Source organism: Pelmatolapia mariae, linkage group LG3_W (assembly GCF_036321145.2).
Source record: "Pelmatolapia mariae isolate MD_Pm_ZW linkage group LG3_W, Pm_UMD_F_2, whole genome shotgun sequence".
In the NCBI taxonomy this organism is placed as follows: Eukaryota; Metazoa; Chordata; class Actinopteri; order Cichliformes; family Cichlidae; genus Pelmatolapia; species Pelmatolapia mariae.
In genome coordinates, this window is record NC_086229.1 from 66,277,017 (window position 1) to 66,299,856 (window position 22,840).

Consider the following 22,840-nt stretch of genomic DNA (forward strand, 5'->3'; position numbering starts at 1 on the left):
TTATCAGAATAATTTATGTTTTAAAAATATAAATTTTTCCCCAAGGACTCTTCTGGACAGCAGTTTGTGGTGGCGGTCCTCACTGAGGAGGTCGAGGAGGGCAGGTCAGCTCTGTCACCTCTAACCTCTCAGCTCTTACATATTTAGAAGAACACTGAAGTAAAACTATGTGTCTGGTATAGCTAACTTTGCTGATTCCTTATAGTTTGGAGCTGCTGGGAGAGTTAGAGGAGCCAGACTGCAGAGATACTGTTCATCTGTACACAGGGGAGGTAATGTGAGCTGTCTTTAGTAAATTATTTTCTGCTGAGTGATTTCTGTCAAGCATGTGGAAAAAGTGAGCTTTACTTGTTTACAGAAAACGCTGCTGCGGTACTACCTGTTTGAAGAGCTGCGATACATCTGGGTGGACAGGAAGGGTGCTTTCTGTTGTGTTAGGTACTGGAAAAAGAAAAAAAACTGTGAGATTTAACTGTTAAATTCAAAAGAAGAAAATACCTCAGAGCCCACTAACATATTACTACAATCTCCTATCTTCGGTCTTAGTTCTCTTCATGAAGACTGGACCTGCAGTAAACTGTATGAGTTCCAAAGCGGACTGAGTCCTCAGGAGCAGAGCTCAAGGTAGGAGAGGATATATGAATGGAGAAATGTTCAGATTGTTTTTAGTCCAGCAGGATGACTGTAAGTCCTTATATGACTTTTTCAGGAGAAGCATATATGGAGCCAACCTCATCAATGTACCAGTAAAGCCTTGGATGAGGTTGTTGTTTGAGGAGGTGGGATTATAATCACATTATTATTATATTTATATTACTATTAATATGTACATGTATTTTTTAAATCACAGTGCTTCTAAATATTTGAAGTATTAATGTCAAGGGCCGAAAGGCCAGTATGTTGGAGCTGAACCAAAAAGCAGACTCAAGGGACAATAAGACTGAGAATTTAACAAAGCTTCATTGAACACAGCAGTGGAAACGTAGAAGTGCAGCGTGGGTCTCTGGTGTGCAGAAATATAGAAATGTCACATTAAATGACCACTTAAACTATTTCTATCTTTTTCTGTTTTCGTAGATCCTCAACCCGTTCTATGTGTTCCAGCTGTTTGGCATTATCCTTTGGATAAGTGATAACTATTATTATTATGCCACAGTGGTCCTTGTACTCTCTGTCGGCTCCATTGTTTACTCACTTTATGAGACCCGCAGAGTGAGCATGTCATGTGACGCATTATTAAATTACAGTTTATTTGTTTTGGCTTTGAAAATGAATGTTAATAATTAATTACACTTCTTTTTTTTCTTTTTTCTTTTTACATTATTTCAAAGCAATCTATCACTTTGCATAACATGGCCAGGTTGGTCACAGACGTCACGATCCGCAGAAACTCAGGAGGTGAGTTTTAAGTGCATTTATACATCCATCACTACTATATGCAGCTACTGATGATACAGACAGGGGGGTAGGGCTGTGCGATATGACCAAGATCTCATAATCCAAGATAAGACAATTTTCATCCCGATAACAAAATATATTGCAAAAATTTTACATTTTCTGTAAATTCTTTGGTTCTCGGGCAGCTCAACTTGCATGAAGTGTTTTCAGCTGGACATCGTGTACCTGGAGTCAAGTGTTTTCACCGATGCACAACACTATACATTTTTAGATATATGTAGTAACGGCTGCCATTTTCTTTGTGAGTATTTACTACATGGCTTGCTGCGGGTAAAAGCCTGTTCAAACCTTTGAGTCTAAACTTTATTTTGAGCACCTGATGGCTTTTTTTTGCTTCTCATGCATAAACATTCTCATGATGTTTGTAATTTGTATGTGTTTGTATGTATGTTTGTATGTACTTTGTCATCATTTCAGTTTATTTTAAAAAAACAGGATCTTCAACTTTATCGTGAAAGGTTTATGTGGAAAATAAACAAGCGGACTATTAATTATTATGTTAATTAATTATTCATGACAGCATGTAACTAGAACTGTGTAATAATTTGATCAGTTTCAGTCCATCACTAAGAGTCAGTTACTAAAATTATTTGGTTCACAGCACCTACATCCAATGTGACCATATTTCTGTCCAAGTCCAACAAAAGCTTTCTGTACTACCTTAAACGTGTACGGCACATTCGGACTGGGGCCTTCGTCCCCGGGGTGATCTCCTACCACGGACCCATCGCCTAGTGAAGCTCACTCCAGGCACCCTGCTCAGCGTCAAAATTGTCGTGGAATTTTGTTAAATAAAATGCAGACAGTTAATCAACATCCTGGAAGTGAGTTTTATTCATGCTGAGGCATGGAGAGAGAGCACAGTCTTTCAGAGCAGGGCTGCGGTCTTTCTAAACAGGAGCGGTGTGCCCTCACTTTAATACAAAGCAGAGACAAAGAAAATTCCACAGCCCTTACACATTACCGTTACCATTACCATATTGCCATATCATGTTAGTGGTGGACAATACCTTCAGCTCATCCTTGAAACATCCACAACTGTTTCCTGCGAAATGCAGTCATACCCAAATACGGGCATATTTTTAACACCATCCTACTCAGTGGAATTTTCCACTGCCATGCAGCTATCCTATACATATATAACCCAGTGGTACAAAAGTGATATTGGTATTGATAAAAATATGACATTTTTAAAATATGTCATCAATACATTGTGTATTGTCGAAGAAATTTCTATCTTACTATCAACACTACTTGTTTGCCAACTAGCTTGAATTCATCTCAGGATGGTTAAAACATAGCTTCTTCTATGAGCCCTGGCTAGACCTATAATAGGCACTAGGCAATAATACAGAGATTTCGGACCTACCATTCATTAGCTCAAACATCAAATGACATATATACTTTGAAAGCATCAATATCAGCTCCTCTCTGACAGCATCATGTGAGTTTCTAAAAATGAGTCCTCACTAATCCCATGCAAATACACATGCATTTGGAACAACCCTGACATAGTGGAGAACAATAGTCTGATTAACTTCCCAGAGGAAGGTATTAAATACTTGGAACATATTTTTGGAACAAACTTTATTATGTTTGAGAGATGGGATAGGATAGGATAGGATAAAAGAAATTTAAGCCTAATCAAGTCGAATTATAAACACCACCTATTGTGCTACAATTTCTTACGGTGCGTTCACACCGAACGCGATAGAGGCGAGCAAAAACGCCCCAAACGCCCCTAATGTGACGCGTGCACATTCGCACCTCAACGCGTGTCCAGGGAAAATCCACTGCGCCTCAAAATTGCATCTTTCCACGCGCGTGGACCGGAAATGTGGGAGGAAGTTGTGCCAGATGTGTTGTGCTGCAGATGTCCTCTGAATAAACACATTATCTTGTTAGCGGAAAGGTATTTGTACATCAGTGGGAAAATATCGGGACAGTAGGCGGGCTTGCTAGCTTTTGCACGGTTTCATCGGGTCAGTCTGGAAATTAAAAAGCAGAATGAATGAACTTACCAGGTTGCCCGATCTCCTCACTAATGTGCCTCCAAGCTAGGTCCGTTTTATTCCTGTCTCGGTAGAAGTAGCAACTAGCATCATTTAGCTCTGGATGATTAGCCACGGCACTGATGAACTTTTCCTCCATACTGAGTGACGAATGAAGGGCTTTGGCTGGATCTGCCCCTTTGACCTAGTTACAGTCACGTCACCAGGCTCCTGATTGGTTGTCACGCCGCGATTTGACGCCGGAGTTCAGATTTTCCAACTCGAGCGTGTGCACAAAATGCAACACACAATCTGACACGCGTGGTTTTCTTCGCGAGTCACACGCGCCCCACGCGGTACACTGACGCACGTTTCACGGTTTTTGGCGTTTTCGCGACGCAAATCTGCTTCCGCATTTTCGCCGGATGCGCAGTCGCGTGTCATCGCGCTCTTTCCATTGACTTTACATGTGAACCTGACGCTCTGGCCGCCTCTTTCGCGTTCGGTGTGTGTGCACCGTTAGTCTCAAAACTCCCAAATTACTATCGAAAATATACAGGACACTCTCCAAAAAAGGTGAATCATTATCCCTTCATATTGCAAAATGGGAGGAGGATCTATCAATCAGCTTAGACCAAAATGTTCTGTCCACCAGTCCAGAGGTTTTGGTGCCAGATTTGTGAAGACTTCTCAAAGTGTCTGAAATATAACATACCAGCTTCGTCTTCAGCTTTCTTATAGGACAATTTAGATTATTTCACTATGGAGATAAATTCAGTCCAAATGGCTTTCACCACCTTATGCATTACCAAGAAATGCATAAGTATAAAATATACTGTTACGGTGTCCACGTCAGTCCAGATGCTTCACCAATCAGTCATTCTGTCTCCCACTGCCCTCAGTCATAAGTAAGACCCTGAGATACTTGAGCTCTTCCACATGGATCAGCAACTCATCCCCAATCCATGGTCTCAGACTTCGAAGTACTAATTTTCATCCCAGTCCCTTCGTCCTTGGATGGAAACTGCCCCACTGCAAGTTTTCCTCTACTTGGCCAACAAAGCCAGGCTACCTTTATCTGTTTGTTTTTTCTGTATTAAATCCATGAATGTATTTATATATAGTTATTCTGAGTTCTATGTTTTCCCAGCAAAGGAATGTGTGAGTTCGATAGACCTGGTCCCCGGCGACTGTCTCATCATCCCACAGAAAGGTCTGCTGCTTCCATGTGATGCTGTGCTGCTGGCTGGGGAGTGCCTCGTTGATGAGAGCATGCTTACAGGTACATAGCACACCTCAAAAGGAAAACCAGAAAAAGTTTAATGCTGCCCTAACAAAATAATAACTCACTGCAAATGGGTTAAAGCGAAAGCAAGTCAGTCTGAAAATGTAAGGAGTAGAAAGCACAGATATTTGCTGAAAAATGTAGGGAGTGAGAGTAAAAAGTAGTCTGAAAAAAACTACTCAAGTAAGACAGACAGAGTTAAACTGAAAATGAGTTTAGTGTCGTTTAGTTTAGTGTTGGAAGCCCACCAATCAAAAGGAACACTGCAAAAGTATAAGCTACTGAATGGCAGGACAACATTTATATGTACACACAGAAGGGTAATCGGGGAATTGGAGACAGCTGGGGAGAATGAGACAGAACTGAACTAAATCACAGAGGACAAGACAAGGGAACCAAAACTAAAAGCAAAGCACAGAAACACTAACTTTCAAAATAAAACAGTGAGATAACAGGGAAAACAACGAGACATAAATGAACTAAATACAGGTGATTTGATGCAAGAGAATAATAACAATAATAATAATAATGACTTAATTTGTAGAGTGCTTTTCAAAACACAGAGTTACAAAGTGCTTCACCGTTTGAATAAAAGCCACACATTAAAGATAAGTATACATGTTCAAACATACAACACATAAATTACACACATAAACAGACACATAATCAAACCTACGGTCATTCCAACATACATGCAAATATTTGTAACTATAGTAAGAGGGGTTTTCAGCAGTCCTTTGAAAACAAATGACAGGTAAGCTACGAAGCTGCTCCACTTGATGGATTATGGCTAGCATAGTCAGGAGCCTCGCAGAGTAATCTGGGTCTAAAACTCCGTCCCCTTCAGGTCCCAAAGTCAAACGATCACTGTGTAATCAGTGAGAGTTAAAAACTGTCTTTCATCTTTATTTAAAATCATCAGCGTTGCTGCTTTACCAGGTGTAACAAATGAAGTTTAACATCCAGGCCTCCATGAAAACAGAATTTATTAAATTTATCGGAGTTTGAAGTTAGCAGGAAGTTAGCTCGCTAGTTTCCACCTAAACATGATATACCATGTTCTGAGATGGAGTGACCCTAAGTACATAAGCTGATAAAATTGGTAAAATTTGAAAGAAATCAAAAAACAAAACACCCTATTGGGTTAGTTTCCAGGCCTGTCAGTATGCTAACCTCTTCCAGTTAATTTTAAATTTTCCTGTGAAGAATTTTTTAATAGAAGTTATTTTTGTTATCTCTGTCCAGGTGAAAGTGTCCCAGAGCTGAAAACTCCACTGCAGGCTGGTGACAGGCAGTACAGGTCAGACACAGAGCACAGACACACCCTGTTCTCTGGTACTAAGATCATTCAGGCCAAAGGCAGCAGGTCGGGAGATGATGGTGCTGTTGCTGTTGTCACAAACACTGGTAAGGAGAGTAACTGATGAGCTCAGTGCCTCTAAACACAGATATTACTCAGTGGTCAAGGTACCCTTACTCAAGTCATGTCAAAACCTTTCTGTTACCTTTTTTTAAAAATCTAGTGTGTGGTTGACTGTGTTGACATCATCATTAAAGATTAGTGTTTGCAGAATAACTAAGAATAAAACATCTGTCCTAACATCAGAGGACTGGGTCATCCCACAGTTTTACTCCTGTTCTTACTGTGTTCTTACACATATCCTAATAATTATGCATAACATTTAATAAAAGAAATCTCAAGTTTCTACTTATAAAAGGAAAGATATGTTTTTAAGTTGTGATTAAAAACCTAATGTTACCTGGAGGTTCAGTAGTTAGTGCTGTCGCCTCATGAAGATGACATTTGTTATTCTGCTTGTGTCTGTGTGGCTTCCTACGACAGTCAAAACACATAAGTTAAGATGGAATTGTTCTTTCAGTTTAACACTTAGATAATCCAAGTCTGAGAAACTGATTGTTAAAATAACAAAATGTCTTTAAAGGAACTGCTTAAGCCACCCTACAGTTTCTGTATGTTCGCCAATATTCTTCCACAGGGTTTTTTACAGCCAAAGGTCACCTAGTCAGCTCCATTCTGCACCCTCAGACAATCAACTTCCGCTTTTACAAAGATGCTGGCAGATTTCTACTCCTGCTGGGCATTGTTGGTAAGAAAAGAGGCAACTTGACAGATTTTGAAACTTTAAACCATTAAAAGTTGCTCCAACATCTCCAACATCATCTTTCTGCAGCTCTCTGTGGCTCTATTTACATTTTTGTGGCCCTCTACGAACAGAATGTAAGTGCCGGTTTTAATTTAGACAGTGTATTTTATGTCCTGTTATATCTTCTCACCTATCTTGCCTCTGTCATCCGCTCAAAACCCCATCCCCACAAAGACTATGTCTGCTCCAAGATTGGTTGACTGATTATTGTATTAACCACAACCACAGATTTTAATTCAGTTCAGTTCAATTCTATTTAATTTATATAGTGCCAAATCATACTGGTAGGTCCCTCAATGTAATTTTGATTGCAAGGTAAAGATCCTAAAATAATACAGAGAAAACTCAGAAAAAAGTCCTAGACAGAGTTATAATTCACTTTTAAGCGTGACTCTTAGCCCTGTCTACCCATCTGGAAAATTCAGAAAACACTTTTGTTTGCTTTTATCTATCATCCACCAATTTTACTCCGAGTTCTTATCTGATTTCTCAGACATTTTGTCTTTACAATAATGAAATACAGAGAAGTGGGGAATTCATTTCAGATGTTTTTTTGCTGTAAATATCATGGTTCTGGGTCATTTGACCCAGCATTTTGGGTTTCTTGTGTTTTTTGTCTATTTTTGTATTATGTTATGGTTTAGGTTAATTTAGCAGTCTTGAGTTTATTGTATGTTTTTAGCTTCTTATCCTTTAGGCCCCTCTTGTGCTTGTGCACCTCTCTGTGTTGTGTTTATGTGTCTTTGTGTGCGTGTCCTTGTGTCTTGTTTCCATCTTCTGTTCCCATGTTCCCCTCATGTTCATTCCATGCCACCCCTGTCTGTCATGTGTATCCATGTATTCACGACTCCCTGGTGTAACGCATACCACATTCCTCCAACCTTTATATTATCTATGTAGAGAGTATTTGTAAAACACCAAACAGACCATCTGCAGATGAGTGGTTTATATGAAGAGTTTCAGTCAGGATTCAGAGCTCATCAAAGCACAGAAACAGCTTCAAAAAAGGTTATAATTGGTCTTCTTATGGTCTCACCCCAACCGGTCACAACAGATGGCCACCCCTCTCTGAGCTGGGTCCTTCCTGGGGTGGTTTTTGTCTTTTTAAAAGGGGGGTTTTCCTTCCCAAAGTTGCTGACTGCTTATACGGGGTTGTATGATTTTTGGAGTTTTCTCTGTTTTTGTTTTTGTTTTTTGTATTATTTTTTTAGGATCTTTACCTTACAATATAAAGCACCTTGAGACCACTTTTGTTGTGATTTGGTACCATATAAATAAAACTGAAATTCATTAATATTTACCTAAACCCATGAGTAATCTGTGGTTTGATGTGTCAGGCAACCTGGCAGGAGCTGATTGTTAGGAGCTTGGATATTGTGACCATTGCAGTGCCACCTGCCCTGCCTCTTGCCATGACTGCTGGCGCTATCTATGCCCAGAAAAGGTTGAAGAAACAGGGTATATACTGCATCACTCCACCACGCATCAACGTCTGTGGGAAGGTCTCTCTCTTCTGCTTTGACAAGGTCAGGAGGAAATATGCTACCAGAAGCTCAGTGTGCATGTGGAGATGAGTTACACTTTATTTATATGTAAGTATTTCTTTTAATAAGAAGACATTTGTTTTCCCAGACAGGAACTCTGACAGAGGGGGGTATGAATGTGGAGGGAGTGATTGAGGGAGGACCTGGTGGTTTCTCTGAGCTTGTCCATGACCCCAGCCTCCTCCTTCCAAAGCCTCTCCTGTTCAGCCTGGCCTGCTGTCACACTCTTACCCTGCTAGAAGGTCAGCCCCAAGGAGACCCTTTGGAGCTCAAAATGGTTGAGTCCACTGGTTGGGTATGAATGAATAGATATTTTAATTAACTAATTTCAAGGGATTTCATTTTGCATGTGTGTCATTTCATTACTTTTGATGTGGTTTTTAGAGGCTATTAAATTCAGTTCAGTTGTGTATATAGCGCCAAATCACAGCAACAATTCCTCCAAGGTGCTTGGTTAGGTTAGGTTAGGTTAGTTTTTATCAGTATATTTTTGTAACTCTCTAGACTCTCCATGAGCCTGAGGGAGATGGGAATGTGGTGCCTGCAACATTTGGAAGGCACAAGGTTTTGGCATTGATGAAACCTCCGACTCGGTCTCTCCAAAATCGAGAAATAGTGAGTCTTGCTATCATTATTCATATAATGAGTTCACGTTTTTGGAAAATGAGTAATCTCTGTTTAAGTCTGCTTTCTGGAGTTATGCATTTATTGTTCTCTTTCATGTTGCTCTCAGTCTGCAGTTGCACTTGTGCAAAGGTTTCCCTTTTCCTCTGGCCTGCAGAGGATGAGTGTAGTGACTGTGGCACATGGATGGGACTCAGCTCTCGCTTTCATGAAAGGATCACCAGAGATGGTGATAAGCCTCTGTCAGCCTGAAACAGGTTTGGTCACAAATTCTATATAATAATGTGCAAAGTCCTGATCCAGACTTTCATAGAATTTTTAAATTGCTCTTCACCAATATCCCAAAAGGTTGATTCTGTTCATCTGGACGTAGCATTTGCAGTGGGGGAAACATTTCTTCACTCATCCATGTGACTTCTTTAGTCTCAGCTGACTGCAGGTTTCCCTACTTTATGAAAAGAACATTTTCACAATGACTGACACTAACTGACTCAGACAGTAGGGTCAGTATCATGATCATTAATATGCAAATTGTTATGACCATTGATCAACAATCACTGATCAATGATCAGTGACAAAGACATTGCGGGGCAATCTTGTGTTCCCCTCTCAAACCAGTGTTCCCCTCCTGTCCACAAGGTGTGCATTCTAATCATTGAGGATGATGTGTCCACTGGCCTGTGGAGAAACCTGCAGTCAGCTGAGACTGAAGGGATGAGTGATGTCACTTGGATGAGTGATGAAACGTTTCTCTCACTGAAAACGCTACGTCCAGATGAACAGAATCAACCTTTTGGGATCTATTACCTGGATGACTGAGCATGCATCAAGACACTCTTCACCAATAGTTTTCCAACTTTCTGAAGGTTTTTAATGTGACCATTATCAGATGACTGTTTCAGTTTGGTAAGCGTCTGACCCATCATAAACCCATCATACATAAATTAATAAAAGGCTCCTAACAAAGACAATGCACTTTAAATTAAATAGCATGTTTCCACCAACAAAGTGATTTCCAAAGAGCTGTTAGCTGAAACCTTGGCATATGTCAGCATGCTAAGCAGTGTGTTCTTAAAAATCTGAAGAAATTGGACAAAAGAAGTGTGAGGTCTAAAAATATTATAGCCGCTGAAGAGTATCTGAAAGTCAGGTCCTCGAAAAAAGAGGAAACAATCCAGCAGCCCTGACACAGGACCTCAGAGATTATCTGGACCTTCTGCTGATCATTTGCTGTTCGCTAAAGCCTCCTCAGAAATGATCTCAATGAAGGATGACTGTCAGGAAGACATACTTAATGAAGGGAAACAGAAGGAAAGGTTGAGGTAGGAAAATGACACAAAACTGGATTTAAGATTAGAGGAACAGTTATGATGGAGAAATTGAGCCACATCACAGTTGGTCGAGAAGGCAAAGAGACGCCCAACAGTGTGAGTCATCTGTGATTCACAGTGGAGGCTGTGTCATGCACCAAAACACAGAAATGTCCAAAGAAGAGCTTTGAATGTCCTTTAAGAAGCCAGAGGAGCTATTCCTGAAGCTACGTTAAAAAAAAAAAAATTACAAAGGGGTTCCTCAGAGAGTTCCATCTTCAGAAATAAGATGCTTAAACCAAATATTCATTTTAACCTTACATACTGTAGTTCCATGTATTTGTGAATTATTCAGTAAATCACTGCAAATATTGTAAATTTTCCTGCAAATTATCAAAAAATTAGAGGTGGCTCACAACTTTTGCACAGCCCTGCATTTGTTACTAAAGCTTTAAAGTAGAAATTCACTCAGATGAGTTTTTATACATATATTTAGGTAATTCCTTCATGTTTCAAATGTGTAGCTGTAGTTTGGCATTTGCAATGACTTGGATTTTTTAATTTTGCTTAAATTTATATTCATGTCTTCTACATCCACTGACAGTGCCTGCACAATTCTCTAGTAAGCTGCGTGAATACACCAGTGAAGGCCTCCGTGTGCTTGCACTCGCCTATAAACGAGTAGATGTGAACTCTGACTTGAACACCATTGAAAGGTGAGAACAGTTCATTGATGTGAATAAGTTAATTTTCTCTTTCTTTTGCTTTTCTTCTTCGGTTCTCGGTGGAGGTGGACACATCCTTCACCCTCTCCTTTCCTTATCTCCCCTGCCAGCGTCTATGTCCTTGTCTGGTCTTATCTGACTCTAACCCTGATAGAGCCTTTCATTCTTTTTCTTGTTCTCTAAAATCTAAAGAAGAACTATGGATTTGATCAGCTGGTCCCTTAATGCAATTGACACTCTATTTTTGACGAGAAGCCTGGATTTGGGAGAGCCGTGGAGGGATGTTCCCTGCTGGATACACGATTGACGGGTTGCAGAAGTGGCACGTCGTGTGCCTAGCGGGACTGTCTATTGAGGACATTGAAGTCATCTAGCTATTCGGAACGATGATAACGGGGTTCTTGCTGATCGAAGCTAGCTTGGCCCTGGCTAATCAGAAATTGAAGAAAGCAGTGACTGCTGTTTAAAACCCTACAAAGCAGGCTGCTATGATCGAAACTGTGGGAAGAGCTCATGGCTCTTAAACGTGTGATACAACAGGAGACCAGGAATGGACACTAAAAACAGCTATACAATTGATGCATTCTGTTCGTCCTAAAACATTATATAACATCTCTCATGCGGCTCCCTCATACTGACTCCCCCTTGGTGAGCAGTATCAGCAGAATTTCTTTGTTTTTCTCCTGGATTGCCCTCCTGTGTTACACATTTCACTGTTTCTCCTTTTTGCTACCTAGCCTGACCTGTCTCCCCAGTGTGATGTTTGTGTATTGTATGTACAGTCAGCAAGGTCTGTCATCTCAGTTGTGGGCAATTGCAACCGACAAGTAAAGGCTATCTATCTATCTTAAGTAAGCTGCAACATCTCTGGCTCTGTGTCCACAGAGAGGAAGTAGAAAAGGAAATGCATTTCCTTGGTTTCCTGATGATGAAGAACCTATTAAAGCCTGAGAGTGCAGGAGTCATTGACGTCCTGAGAAACGTAAACATCCGCAGCGTGATGGTCACTGGTGAGGAATTTTGTGAACGTCTCTTGGTGTAAGGCATGAAGTTTCAGACACAAACACAGCTTCTCTGATCTTCGGTCTTTGACATGAACATCATAATTAGATATTTCAGTGGGTGATTATGAAGCTCTGTCTGTTTTGTCCTCGTTCACACAGGAGACAACCTTATGACAGCTGTTAATGTCGCAAAAAGCTGTAAGATGGTAAGATCGGATGAAAATGTGATATTTGTCACAGCGGCTCCCCACACTGACCAGGCTGACCCCACCCTGACATTCAGATTGGAAGACCAAGGAGCCAATCCTGACCAGCGTCCAGCAGAGGTTATTACTCAGATTCTTGTTGCTGCAGCAGTCTGGTTTTCAGTCTTGATTGTACGACAGGTGGTCTCTGTTCTGAGGTTAAAAACGTCCAAGCATGGACACATACACCATCACGGATATCATCCCGGGACTTCTGTGTGTCTATAAACATGAAAGCAACTGATTATTTAATGCATCACTGGGTGATTGGAGTGTTTTATAGTGAACTAAACTGACTTTCACAGTGACATGGATTGCCATACTGTCCATACAACCATGAGCTGAATTTTTTTTTTTTTTTTTTTTTGTCTGTCCCATTTGGTTCTTTAGCCATCAGAATTGTTATCTGAAGACCAACAAGGATACCAAATGGATTTATTTTGCCAAATGGATCATCATGGCATTGCCGTATTGGTCCATTTGATCAAACTTTGTTGTTATTATTTATTTTATTTTCAGTTGTTACAGATGGGACAGACATGATTGAGGGATAGGAAAGGGAGAAAGAAAGAGAAGAAGGAAAAGAAAAACAGAAGGGAAAAGGGACAGTGAGAAAGGGCACTTACAAAGACAAAGAGAAAAAAAAAATCTCCTGGATCACCTGTTGAGAGAAAAAGAAGAGAAAACAAGCAAAAAACCCAAAACAAAGCCACATACTAAACACATCACCATCACGTTAATCTAGCTAAGTGTGAACAGCAGTAAATACTAAATATTGAAAGTTGTTGTGCAGCACGCAGGACAGACAGCGCACAATGTGCTTTGAAGTAGCAGCTAAGAAAGGTGTAGTTTATGTCTACGAACAGTGAACACCCGTGTGCACACCTGTGTGGATCAACGCGCTTGTATACAAAAGGTTTCCCCATGTAACGGTCTGCTAGAGGGTGTGGAGGGCCATAGCCCCGTCCTCCAGGGCATGAAGCAGGCATGGAGGAGATCCAGGCTCCAGACATCCAGAGGCCCCAGAGTGCGAGAGCCCAAGGAGTACCACCGGAGGGGCATCCGTGCCACCTTCCTGGGAAGGGCTGAGGACATCCCCAGACGAGGGGGTCACCCAGTAGCCACGGAGCAGAAGCCGTGGCTACTGGCTCTGCCGGCAGCCAGCTGTGCCAGAGTGAACCGAGTTGCAGGCCCCGAGGCCGGAGGCCCGAGGGCCCCCTTTGCCCCGGAAGAGGCCTGACTGAGCGGCAGGCACCAGGCCCCGCCAAGTAGCCACCGGGAGTGAGCTGGTGCATACCTGAGCGCCCAGCCCCGGACACCAAGAACCACCAATGCACCAACCCCTGAGGGCATCAGTTACCAGCAGGGAGTGTGGTGAGGGGAGATAGGCCTCCACACTTGGAGGGCCTGGGAGTACCCAGGGAGGTGGAGTCTAAGACCCGACCTGACATATGGACACAGACAAACAGGCACACATAGACACAAACATGCATTCCCACCCTCATGCACACATATACAAACACTCAGCACTCACCCAACGTAGGGATAGACATACATAGACATGTACACACAATCATACTCCCAAAACATACTCTATGCCCCGGGTCTAGGTACCCTCGCCCCCAGAGGGGGAAACGGCACCCAGACCCAAGAGATGTGACCCTTTCCCCCGGGGTGGAGGCAAGCAGACCGCCCCAGGCTCCGCAGCAGCAGGGAGGCCAATCGGATAGCCAACACATCCTCCCAGCCCCCCGCCCCGATGGCTAGTAGAGAACGGGGGTGTGTGAAGACCCCATACCTCCCTCCTCCCGCTCATGTGAAGTGTTGCTGCGTGTTGTTCTAAAGTGCATTTAAAACAAGGGAGGGCATGGTGCTGCTGCCAGAGCAGCAGGTGTTAGCACAGCCCCTCCCGAGAACCCTCAATGTCTACATGGATTTAAAATTGAGAGGTGGGCACCGGCGCCAGAGGTAGGGTTGAATACGCAGACCGTCCTCTGGACGCCGTTAACGTGGTCACCCTCAAGGCCCTATATATGTGTGTGTGTTATGAGAGTGTGAATAATGTGGATGTCTAAGTTGTGAAATAAAATTGAGGCACAGGTGGCCAGAAGGGGACAGAGGGGGGGGGGAATGCCTCCCCTGCACCCTGGTGACACACCCGCACCCCAAGGCCCTACCTGTGTGGGTGGGTGTGGTGGAGCGGGAAGAGGGAGGCAGCCGGGGATGGGGAGGAAAAGAAGGGAGGGGCAGGATGCCCCTCCTTAGGGCCAGCTCCCCCGCTGACCCCAGTAGGCACCCCCGTCCTCTGGTACCCACCAAGGCAAGGGAGCCCCGGCCCATCCAGACCGGGGCCTATGGCAGCAGCACCGCTGAGCCCCACAGGACCTGGGGAAGCCCACCCCACCCCACCGCAGAGGAAACTATACCCACCCCAACATTCAATCATCTCCAGACTACACAAGACAACAGACACCCAGGCTAGGTTTGTTCTCCACCTTTCCTGTGTCTCTCCCCCACCTGCAGAGTGGACTGCAAGGATGGAACAACCTCCCTGCCAGTTGAAGAGCCCCCCAGTTAGGCTGATGCACCAGAGGCCCCCTGCGCCAGGGCTGAGCCCCGGTGCACCCACCCGCCCACAACCGAAGCCCCCGAGGCCCAGTCAGAGCCCCATCACGGAGACGAAGCTCGGAGATGAATTCAGCATGAGCTGAATTTTTAAATGTCAGGATAGAGTGTGATTACTGTTGCTGATGTTTCCCTTCTCCTCTCTTGTCTGCATCAGGGTCCTTTTGACTATCACTTGGCTATTAATGGCAAGTCTTTTGCTGCCCTCCATGACCACTTCCCTCATTATCTCCCGAAGGTAAAGTGAACTCTGTATTCTCTGTGAGAATAATGTGATGTTGGAAAACTGGAGGAATGAATGCAAGTCCACACCAGGTGAAAAAACGCTTTGCTTGAATTGAATAAAATTTTGTAAAAATACAAAACTGGATCCCTGCTGTGCACAAGCTGTTGATTCTTTTTTACAATAATCTGTCAGTGAACCTTACCAATGATTTGATAACTTACCTGCTGTCACTACAGGTTTTGATGCGTGCCACAATATTTGCACAAATGGTCTCTGAGCAGAAAACCCAGCTAGTAAAGGAGCTACAGAACCTGGGGTGAGTTTTTTATTTTTAATTTCAGATACTAAACATGAAAGATGATTAAAAAGGGTGAAGAACTAAAACAGCAGGAGCATCCACAATCAGGTCCCCATGACTGTGCAATTACAGGTGTGTGTGTGTGTAAATGTGTCAGTGTCCATATATATATGTGTGTGTGTGGAAACTGACACAGTTTTTCTTTACATGTTTAGTGAAAAATATTCCAATTGCAGTTATATAACATACATGGAAGTAGACTCATCTTTCATTTGAGGGTATCCACTTTCAAATTGGATGAAGAATTTAGGAGTTTCATCTTCTTAGCATGCATAATTTCAATTCAGTTTTATTTATACAGCATCAAATCACACGAACGCTTACCTTAAAGGACTTGTCCCACCCTCTTTTTAAAGTGACCAAAAGTCAAAAGGACAATTGACTGAAAGACTGCATTAAAGTAAATACAGAGGGTTCACTGCTAGGCACAAGCTGCTCATAAGCATCAATAATAGGCAAAATAGGACCCAGAAAAGCATCTAAAAAAGATGAAAAAATATTATTTGGAGAAATGAAAACAAGATAAACCTCTACCAAATGATAGCAAGAAAAATGTATGGAGAAGGCGTGGGACAGTTCATGATCCAAAAAATACAACATCACCTGTAAAACATGGCAAAGGTAGCTTGGGCGTGCATGGATGCCAGTGGCACTGGGACACTGGTGTTTATTGATCATGTGACACTGGACAGAAGCAGCTGAATGAATTCTGAGGTGTTTAGAGACATACTGTCTGCTCAAATCTGACTGAATGCAGTAAAATTGATTGAACGGCATTTGATAACATAGATGGACAATGAAAAAACACACAGACAAAGCAACCCAGTATATTTAAAAGTATATTTAGTCAGTCACCTGATCTTTACCCAGCTGACCATTTCACTTGTTGAACACTAAACTTAGGACAGAAAGGCCCACATACAGCAACAGATTTAACACATTACCAACAAAAGTTTTCAGATTCACATCTTAAAGAGTGGGCATAGACTCTACCATGTCAGGTGTGATAAAACATCTGGAGTGAGATGAGGCAGGTGAATCAGAGTGTTGGTCTGTTTTAAAAACCAAGATCAGGGCAGTACAGGCGTGCTGTAAACTGCGTTATAAATAGAATATAACATTTAAATTCAGCTCAGCTACAAACATCTGCACCAGTAACACTGATCTATATAACATTTTTCTGCTGTATAAAGATTGGAACATTGTTGACATTTTGAGGAAGAATACTTTAAGTAATAATACACAGTACTGATGTGTTTTCATCATGCAGTATTAGTATAATTCATAAAGGCCACCAATTGTATTTATGTCTGCAGATACCGTGTAGGCATGTGTGGGGACTGGGCCAATGACTGCGGGGCACTGAGAGCTGCTGATGTTGGGATTTCTCTGTCTGAAGTGGAAGCCTCAGTCGCTTCACCTTTTACTTCCAAAACTGAAAACATCACTTGTGTGCCTCAGCTTATCAGGTTAGGAGCCAGAATGCATTAAAAGTCCAAACAACAAAAACAACAAAAAAAACAACCTAGCAAATAAGATAACACTTTGTCATACATCCCACTACTAAGGGCATACTTATTAATAAATGTAATTTAATTTTTTTAATCACATGTAATATTTAACAAGAAATACTTAAAGGTATGTACACTAGCATCCAGGCAGGTGTGGAAAGGTCTGAACATTTTCAGCAAGTGTCATTGGCATGCTATAACATAATTATAGCAATTATAGCATGCTAGGAATGTATAGGAATGTGAAGGGGAAATGATAAATGATAAAAATCTGTTGCTATCTACCAGGATGATGAAGATGAAATGAGGTTGGAGGTTTCAAGACTGGTTGTTACCAGCATAATTATATTATAATTTCAGATGAAATTCATCCCAACTCCATTTAATTATAGGCAAAGTAGGCCCCTAGTTGCAGTTATAATGAAGTATTACCAAAAATAATCAATATTTTTTCCTGCTTATCCATTCAGAGAGGGCCGATGTTCTTTGGTCACCTCCTTCAGTCTTTTCAGATACATGTCTCTATACAGCCTGGTTCAGTTCTGCTCTGTCATCATCCTCTGCACGGTGAGTAGGGCGAAAGAAGAACATCATCCCTTCACATTTTACTTTTTCAGCATTCATCTTTATTTTTTCTGAACTGCTTTAGTGAAAAGTTGCACTAACACATTGTTACTTTAGTCCAAATTTTTTTAATCCAGGTGTGCCCCCTATCGTCAGAGTGTTTAATGCAAAATAAACCAAAATATTCTAACATTAGCAACATATGTCTATTTATTTTCTGCTGCTTATACATATTTAGGTCGCAGGGGTAGCAGTCTAAGCAGAGAAGCCACTGTCAGCCTCTCATATTCCTCTTCCAGTTTTTCCACGGGGATGTTGAATGTCCCAGCTTTCTGAGGCTAAACTATCTCGAGCTCTATAACAGAGCAGTTGTTCAATTATCTCCATGACCTCATCCCCAGTGATAGACAATTTGCCTCCCTTATTGCCAGATTCTACTTCCATTACAGAAGGTTTAATGGGTGAATTACGAGATCCTCGATTTGAGCCCAAACAAAAGTCTTGTTCCACAGCCTCATTGACCTCTTCCTGTTGGGTCTAATACATAAACCAGCTGACTCAGAGACCAATCCTTGTGAACAAAGCAAGACACACAGAGCTCAATCGGTTTTACTTGCTGGCAAGGAAAGCCCGCTCGGGATCTTAGAGTTGTAGAGCTCTTCAGCCAAACTCAGCCAACTTTAAACCTGACCTCCCTTACAGCCCCTTTTATTGAAAACAAGCAATTACACAAATATCTCGTCAGTCATGTGACGATTTAAGGCAAGCATATGTGAGCAAGTGAGTTTGTATTGTTTGTGACATTTCCTGTCATGCCATATATGGTGGTGACCTCTTTACGACATCTCTACTCACTTCATATATGGCGTCACCTTTTAACGATTTAACATATACAAAAACAGAAGTGAGCAGTCTTGCACCTTAAACTTATAAAAACATGACCGTTTGATTTCTTGTGTGCAAATTGCAGTGACAAGACTGCTTCCTACATCTTATGTCTGCACACAAGCTACAACCTAATATGGACAAACATTTTATCAGTACACATACAACGGTTATATATGTCTTTGCTCAAATGATAATCTTAAAAGACTCAACTCTTCCATATCTGATTTTTTACTTCAGGCACTATCAGAGTTGCAGTCTAACATGCCGGTAGCCATCAGCGACCTCCAGAATTTAACCAAGCTCAGTAAGAGTCCTTCAGCTTAATTTAAATAAATGTAATTATATTTAAATTCAGTTTTATTTATATGACTCCAAATCTCAACAGCAGTCACCTCAATGTACTTTATATTTGAAGTTAAAGACCCTACATAATAGAGAGAAAACCGAACAATCAGACAACCAAGCAAGCACTTGGTGTGAGTGGGAATGAAAAACTCACTTTTTACAATAAGAGACCTCTGGTAGAACCAGACAAAGACTTGCTTAACAGCTCCCTTCACCTCTGGTCTCTACCATCTGGTTCAGGGATTACCACTACAGCAGGCACCGACAACTTTGCAGCTGCAGCTCTTTGTGGCAAACTGTGATTTACACAGAAATCCAAATCAGAACATCTTTCAGGTTTAGATCAGGCAGCTTGTTCCTTCGAATAAGATCCCTCCAGGTCACGGAGTCACCAGATGGAGCATGCTTGAGCAACTCACTCAATGATGAATGTTGGGTACTCTGAACTGTTTGTTGCATAGGTAGAATTAACAGTCAGGACCCAAAGGCACAAGGAAACTTCTCCATCCACTGCGGAAAACCCCAGCCAGCAAACCGAGGAGGATACAAGTGTACCCATTCCTGCCTGCCACCTATCACCTGGAATTTACCAAAAGTGGAGCTTTGACTTCTTAGACACTCTGTGTCTATGAAGTAAAAAAAAGTCCTGAATCAAAGAAGTGCGGCTAAGGCTTGGCAGACACTGAATGTCTTCTACGGAGCCCCGCAAGGGACACTGGGGGAAAAAAAGAGCTTTTGCGAGATCTTACAAATAATCCCGCTACTCTTTGATAGCAGTTCTGTTTCTGTGCATTCAGGAATCAGAAGAGTCAATAGAGTAGACATGAAGGGGCTTTAGAGCGTTTCCCGCGGTCAAGAGAGGTCCCACAAGAGAACATCGTACTACGGAGCACTGCAAGGGACATTGGAGAGAAAAAATGAAGTAAACTTTTGCGAGATCTCGTTTTACAAAAGTTCATCTTCATTTTTTCGTCTCCAGTGTCCCTTGTGGGGCTTTGTAGTCTTTAGCTGTTCTTTCTGAACACTTGTATGGCGTTCATGGTGTTTATCCAGTAATGGTGTTCTATTCAGGTTCAGACGGAGGAGGCTATGATTTTTTATTTCTGATTGTATGAATTCATGATTGAGACCTAAACTGCACTCAGTACAGTCTTCCAACTTTGACTAATCAGTTTCTCAACAAATGCTCTTAATGTGTTCCTCAGGTTAAGACAACTTTAGGTGACTTCCAATTCCTTTATTTTGACTTCATTCTCGTAACTCTGCTGGCCATTGTAATGGGGAGAGGAGGCCCAAGTGAGGAGCTGCACACCTTCAGACCCCCAGCTAATCTGCTAAATTTACCAATCCTAGGCAGCCTGTTGATTCACACCTGCATGATCATCCTTGGACAGGTGGCTGCTCTCCTCATCACCACTTCACAGAACTGGTCTGTAAAATGTCAGATTTTTGTTCAGATTGTTGTTGAGAAATATTTTCATATTTCCTTCTCTGGCCACCAAACCATGAATTAAAATAACTCAGCTCTTTGGTTTTTAGGTATATTCCACTCAATTCAACTGTTTTTGAGACAGACAATCTGCCAAACATGGAGGACACGAGTGTGTTTGACCTGTCAGGTTTCCAGTACATCATCATGGCAGTAGTAGTCACTAAGGGCTACCCTCACAAAGAGCCAATCTTCCAGAACTGTGAGTCAGAAATATCTAGGGTTAGTTTTATAACAGGCTGATCATCAGTCACATGATTAAGGATTTGTCGTCTCAGTGGAGTCAGGGAATTTTCTTTCTGGCTTTCAGGGTCGTTCCTTCTTGTGCTGTTCTGCCAGCTCTGCGTGATGCTTTGGCTGGTTTTCCATCCCCTGCCTGCATTTTTCCTTCAGCTGTACAACATCTCCGATATGGTGTTTAAAGTGGTGCTAGTTGGTGTAGCTGCGATCAACTTTTTAATTTGTTTTCTTGTGGAGGTGAGTGACATAAACCCCTCTTTGTGACATTGTTGGTTTACATCAGCATGGACAATAAAGCTAAATGTGACTTACAGTTCTGGTCAGAAGTTTCCATCCTCTCAACATTTGGATGAATGTTATTGTAATTTGGGGTTTTTAATGATTGAACTGTTCTTGTTTCATTGTGGAATGATTGTACAGCTTTAATGACTTTAAAAAACAAGTTTGATTTTAGCTTGGATTTAATTTGAGGAAGAGCTTTTGACCACTTTTCGTGGCATAATTGGAGACTTCATTTAAATTGGTTGCTTTTCTCGCACAAACCTAGCTATTAACCATAGTCAGCAAAATCTTCAAGAGCATTGAGTTTTGAGGTTTTAGAAGTCCATTCTAGAAGATTAATAGAGCCATTTCTAAACAGTTGCCAATTACATGATAATCAGTTCAAACTGTATGTAATAAAATGTTATTCAGATGTGTCAACACTTCGCTGAGGTCTAGAAGAAGACCCAAACTATCAGCCTCAGATCAGAGGAAATGAGTTATGTTCAGGAAGAACCAAGGAACCACCATGGCTCAAATCTGCCCTCAACTGGAAACTGCTGGAATACCAGTGTCATTGTCTACAGTGAAGCCAGTTTTAAATCACCTTGGACTTTGAGTGTACCAACTAAAAAAGAAGCCTCTGGTCCGAAATCAAAGCAGCTGCCCACATAGACGAGCCAAATGTCTTCTGGAGAAAAGCTTGGTCAGATGAGACAAATATTGAGCTGTCTGGTGACAATAACAATAGGTAAGTTTAGGCTTTCAGACCTCTGAACGCTACCAGCTGTCAAGCATGGTCCTGTTAGCATCGTGTTCTTGCTTCTTTTGCTGGCAGTGCTACTCGTACACTGTACAAAGTGGATGCAATACTGAAGAAAGAGGACTATCTCTAAATTGTTCAACTTTACATCTGTTTAACAACTAGATTTTTGAAACTTCGACAGAGTTGACTGTTCTAACAGGATGATGACCTAAAACACACATAAAAATTAGTTTTTGGATGAACATAGGCAAGCCTTATTCATTATAAGCCTAACATTAAGCAAGCCTTGACCTCAACCTTGCTAAAAAAAAATTGCACCATGCTTAAAAGCAGGGTATGTGCCAGAAATATAACCAGTTTAAATTGACTATAAAATCTATGAAAAACAGTTGTCACAACCACCCGGATTTTTGACAGAAGCTTGTTGATAAATACTAAATGCATCTGACTCGCAGTTCACTAAGAGACATCTAAATAAATATTAATGGGAATATATGTGTACTTTTAACCTTTTGTGGATCAGAGAGAAAATTCAAAATGAAATTAAACTTGTTTTTTAAAGTTCTTCAAGATGTATAGTGTACACTAATTCCAACCTGGAGAAAGAATAGTTCAAAGAAATCATTAAAAGTTCCAAATCCCCCTGCCCATGGTGTGTGAATGGGAATCTCTGACCACAAATGTACTACAGTGGTTATTTTACAGAGCCTGTAATATTCTCCAGTCAAAACTGCTGCTCTAAAAAGCCCATGTTATCAGTGTTCGTCTTCGATTGCATGTGTGGTGTATTCCTAGAAGCCCTGTTTTATCAGACTATTGTTATTTTTCCCCAGATACTGATAGACTGTGGTGTTTTAAATGGATTTCGTCGACTGTGGAACAGAGGTCCATCCAAGAAACAGTATAAACGCCTCCTGCCTGACATCAGATTTTGGCAGCCCCTTTATGAGAATGTGATCATCAGTGAAGCAGAAAACTGAATCCTGAACATTTGGAGGGTGTCCAGGCTTGATAAACTACTTCTAATAAAGAAAAAGTGGGGGGTTACCTGCATATACTTCCTAACATGCCACTAAGCGTGTTGTTTGCTGATGTTTGGAACTCATGTAAGGCTTGTAACTATGAAGCAAATTAATGGGTTATTGAACTACACTGGCAGTTTTCTGTTTCTCTTTTTACCAGTTAGGTCAACATGTTAATGCTGGTCAGCAGGTTC

The 22,840-nt window shown here is 41.6% G+C and overlaps 1 protein-coding gene across 1 annotated transcript in view; it reads left to right on the forward strand.

Moving 5' to 3' along the window:
- The window catches only part of LOC134623882 (polyamine-transporting ATPase 13A2-like), a 34,424-nt gene extending 11,820 nt beyond the window's left edge, over positions 1-22,604 (forward strand). Inside the window, exons 3-28 of the mRNA XM_065470223.1 lie at positions 46-104; positions 206-272; positions 359-438; positions 547-624; positions 710-779; positions 1,078-1,212; positions 1,332-1,398; positions 4,600-4,731; positions 5,980-6,141; positions 6,732-6,842; positions 6,927-6,973; positions 8,237-8,425; positions 8,532-8,738; positions 8,948-9,058; positions 9,177-9,324; positions 10,982-11,093; positions 11,988-12,112; positions 12,266-12,456; positions 15,134-15,214; positions 15,439-15,518; positions 16,877-17,029; positions 17,542-17,638; positions 20,074-20,297; positions 20,408-20,559; positions 20,668-20,834; positions 22,458-22,604. Of these exons, the coding sequence (XP_065326295.1) occupies positions 46-104; positions 206-272; positions 359-438; positions 547-624; positions 710-779; positions 1,078-1,212; positions 1,332-1,398; positions 4,600-4,731; positions 5,980-6,141; positions 6,732-6,842; positions 6,927-6,973; positions 8,237-8,425; positions 8,532-8,738; positions 8,948-9,058; positions 9,177-9,324; positions 10,982-11,093; positions 11,988-12,112; positions 12,266-12,456; positions 15,134-15,214; positions 15,439-15,518; positions 16,877-17,029; positions 17,542-17,638; positions 20,074-20,297; positions 20,408-20,559; positions 20,668-20,834; positions 22,458-22,604 (3,192 nt within the window). The remainder of the gene's footprint in view (positions 1-45; positions 105-205; positions 273-358; positions 439-546; positions 625-709; positions 780-1,077; positions 1,213-1,331; positions 1,399-4,599; positions 4,732-5,979; positions 6,142-6,731; positions 6,843-6,926; positions 6,974-8,236; positions 8,426-8,531; positions 8,739-8,947; positions 9,059-9,176; positions 9,325-10,981; positions 11,094-11,987; positions 12,113-12,265; positions 12,457-15,133; positions 15,215-15,438; positions 15,519-16,876; positions 17,030-17,541; positions 17,639-20,073; positions 20,298-20,407; positions 20,560-20,667; positions 20,835-22,457) is intronic.
- Positions 22,605-22,840: the final 236 nt, after the last annotated feature.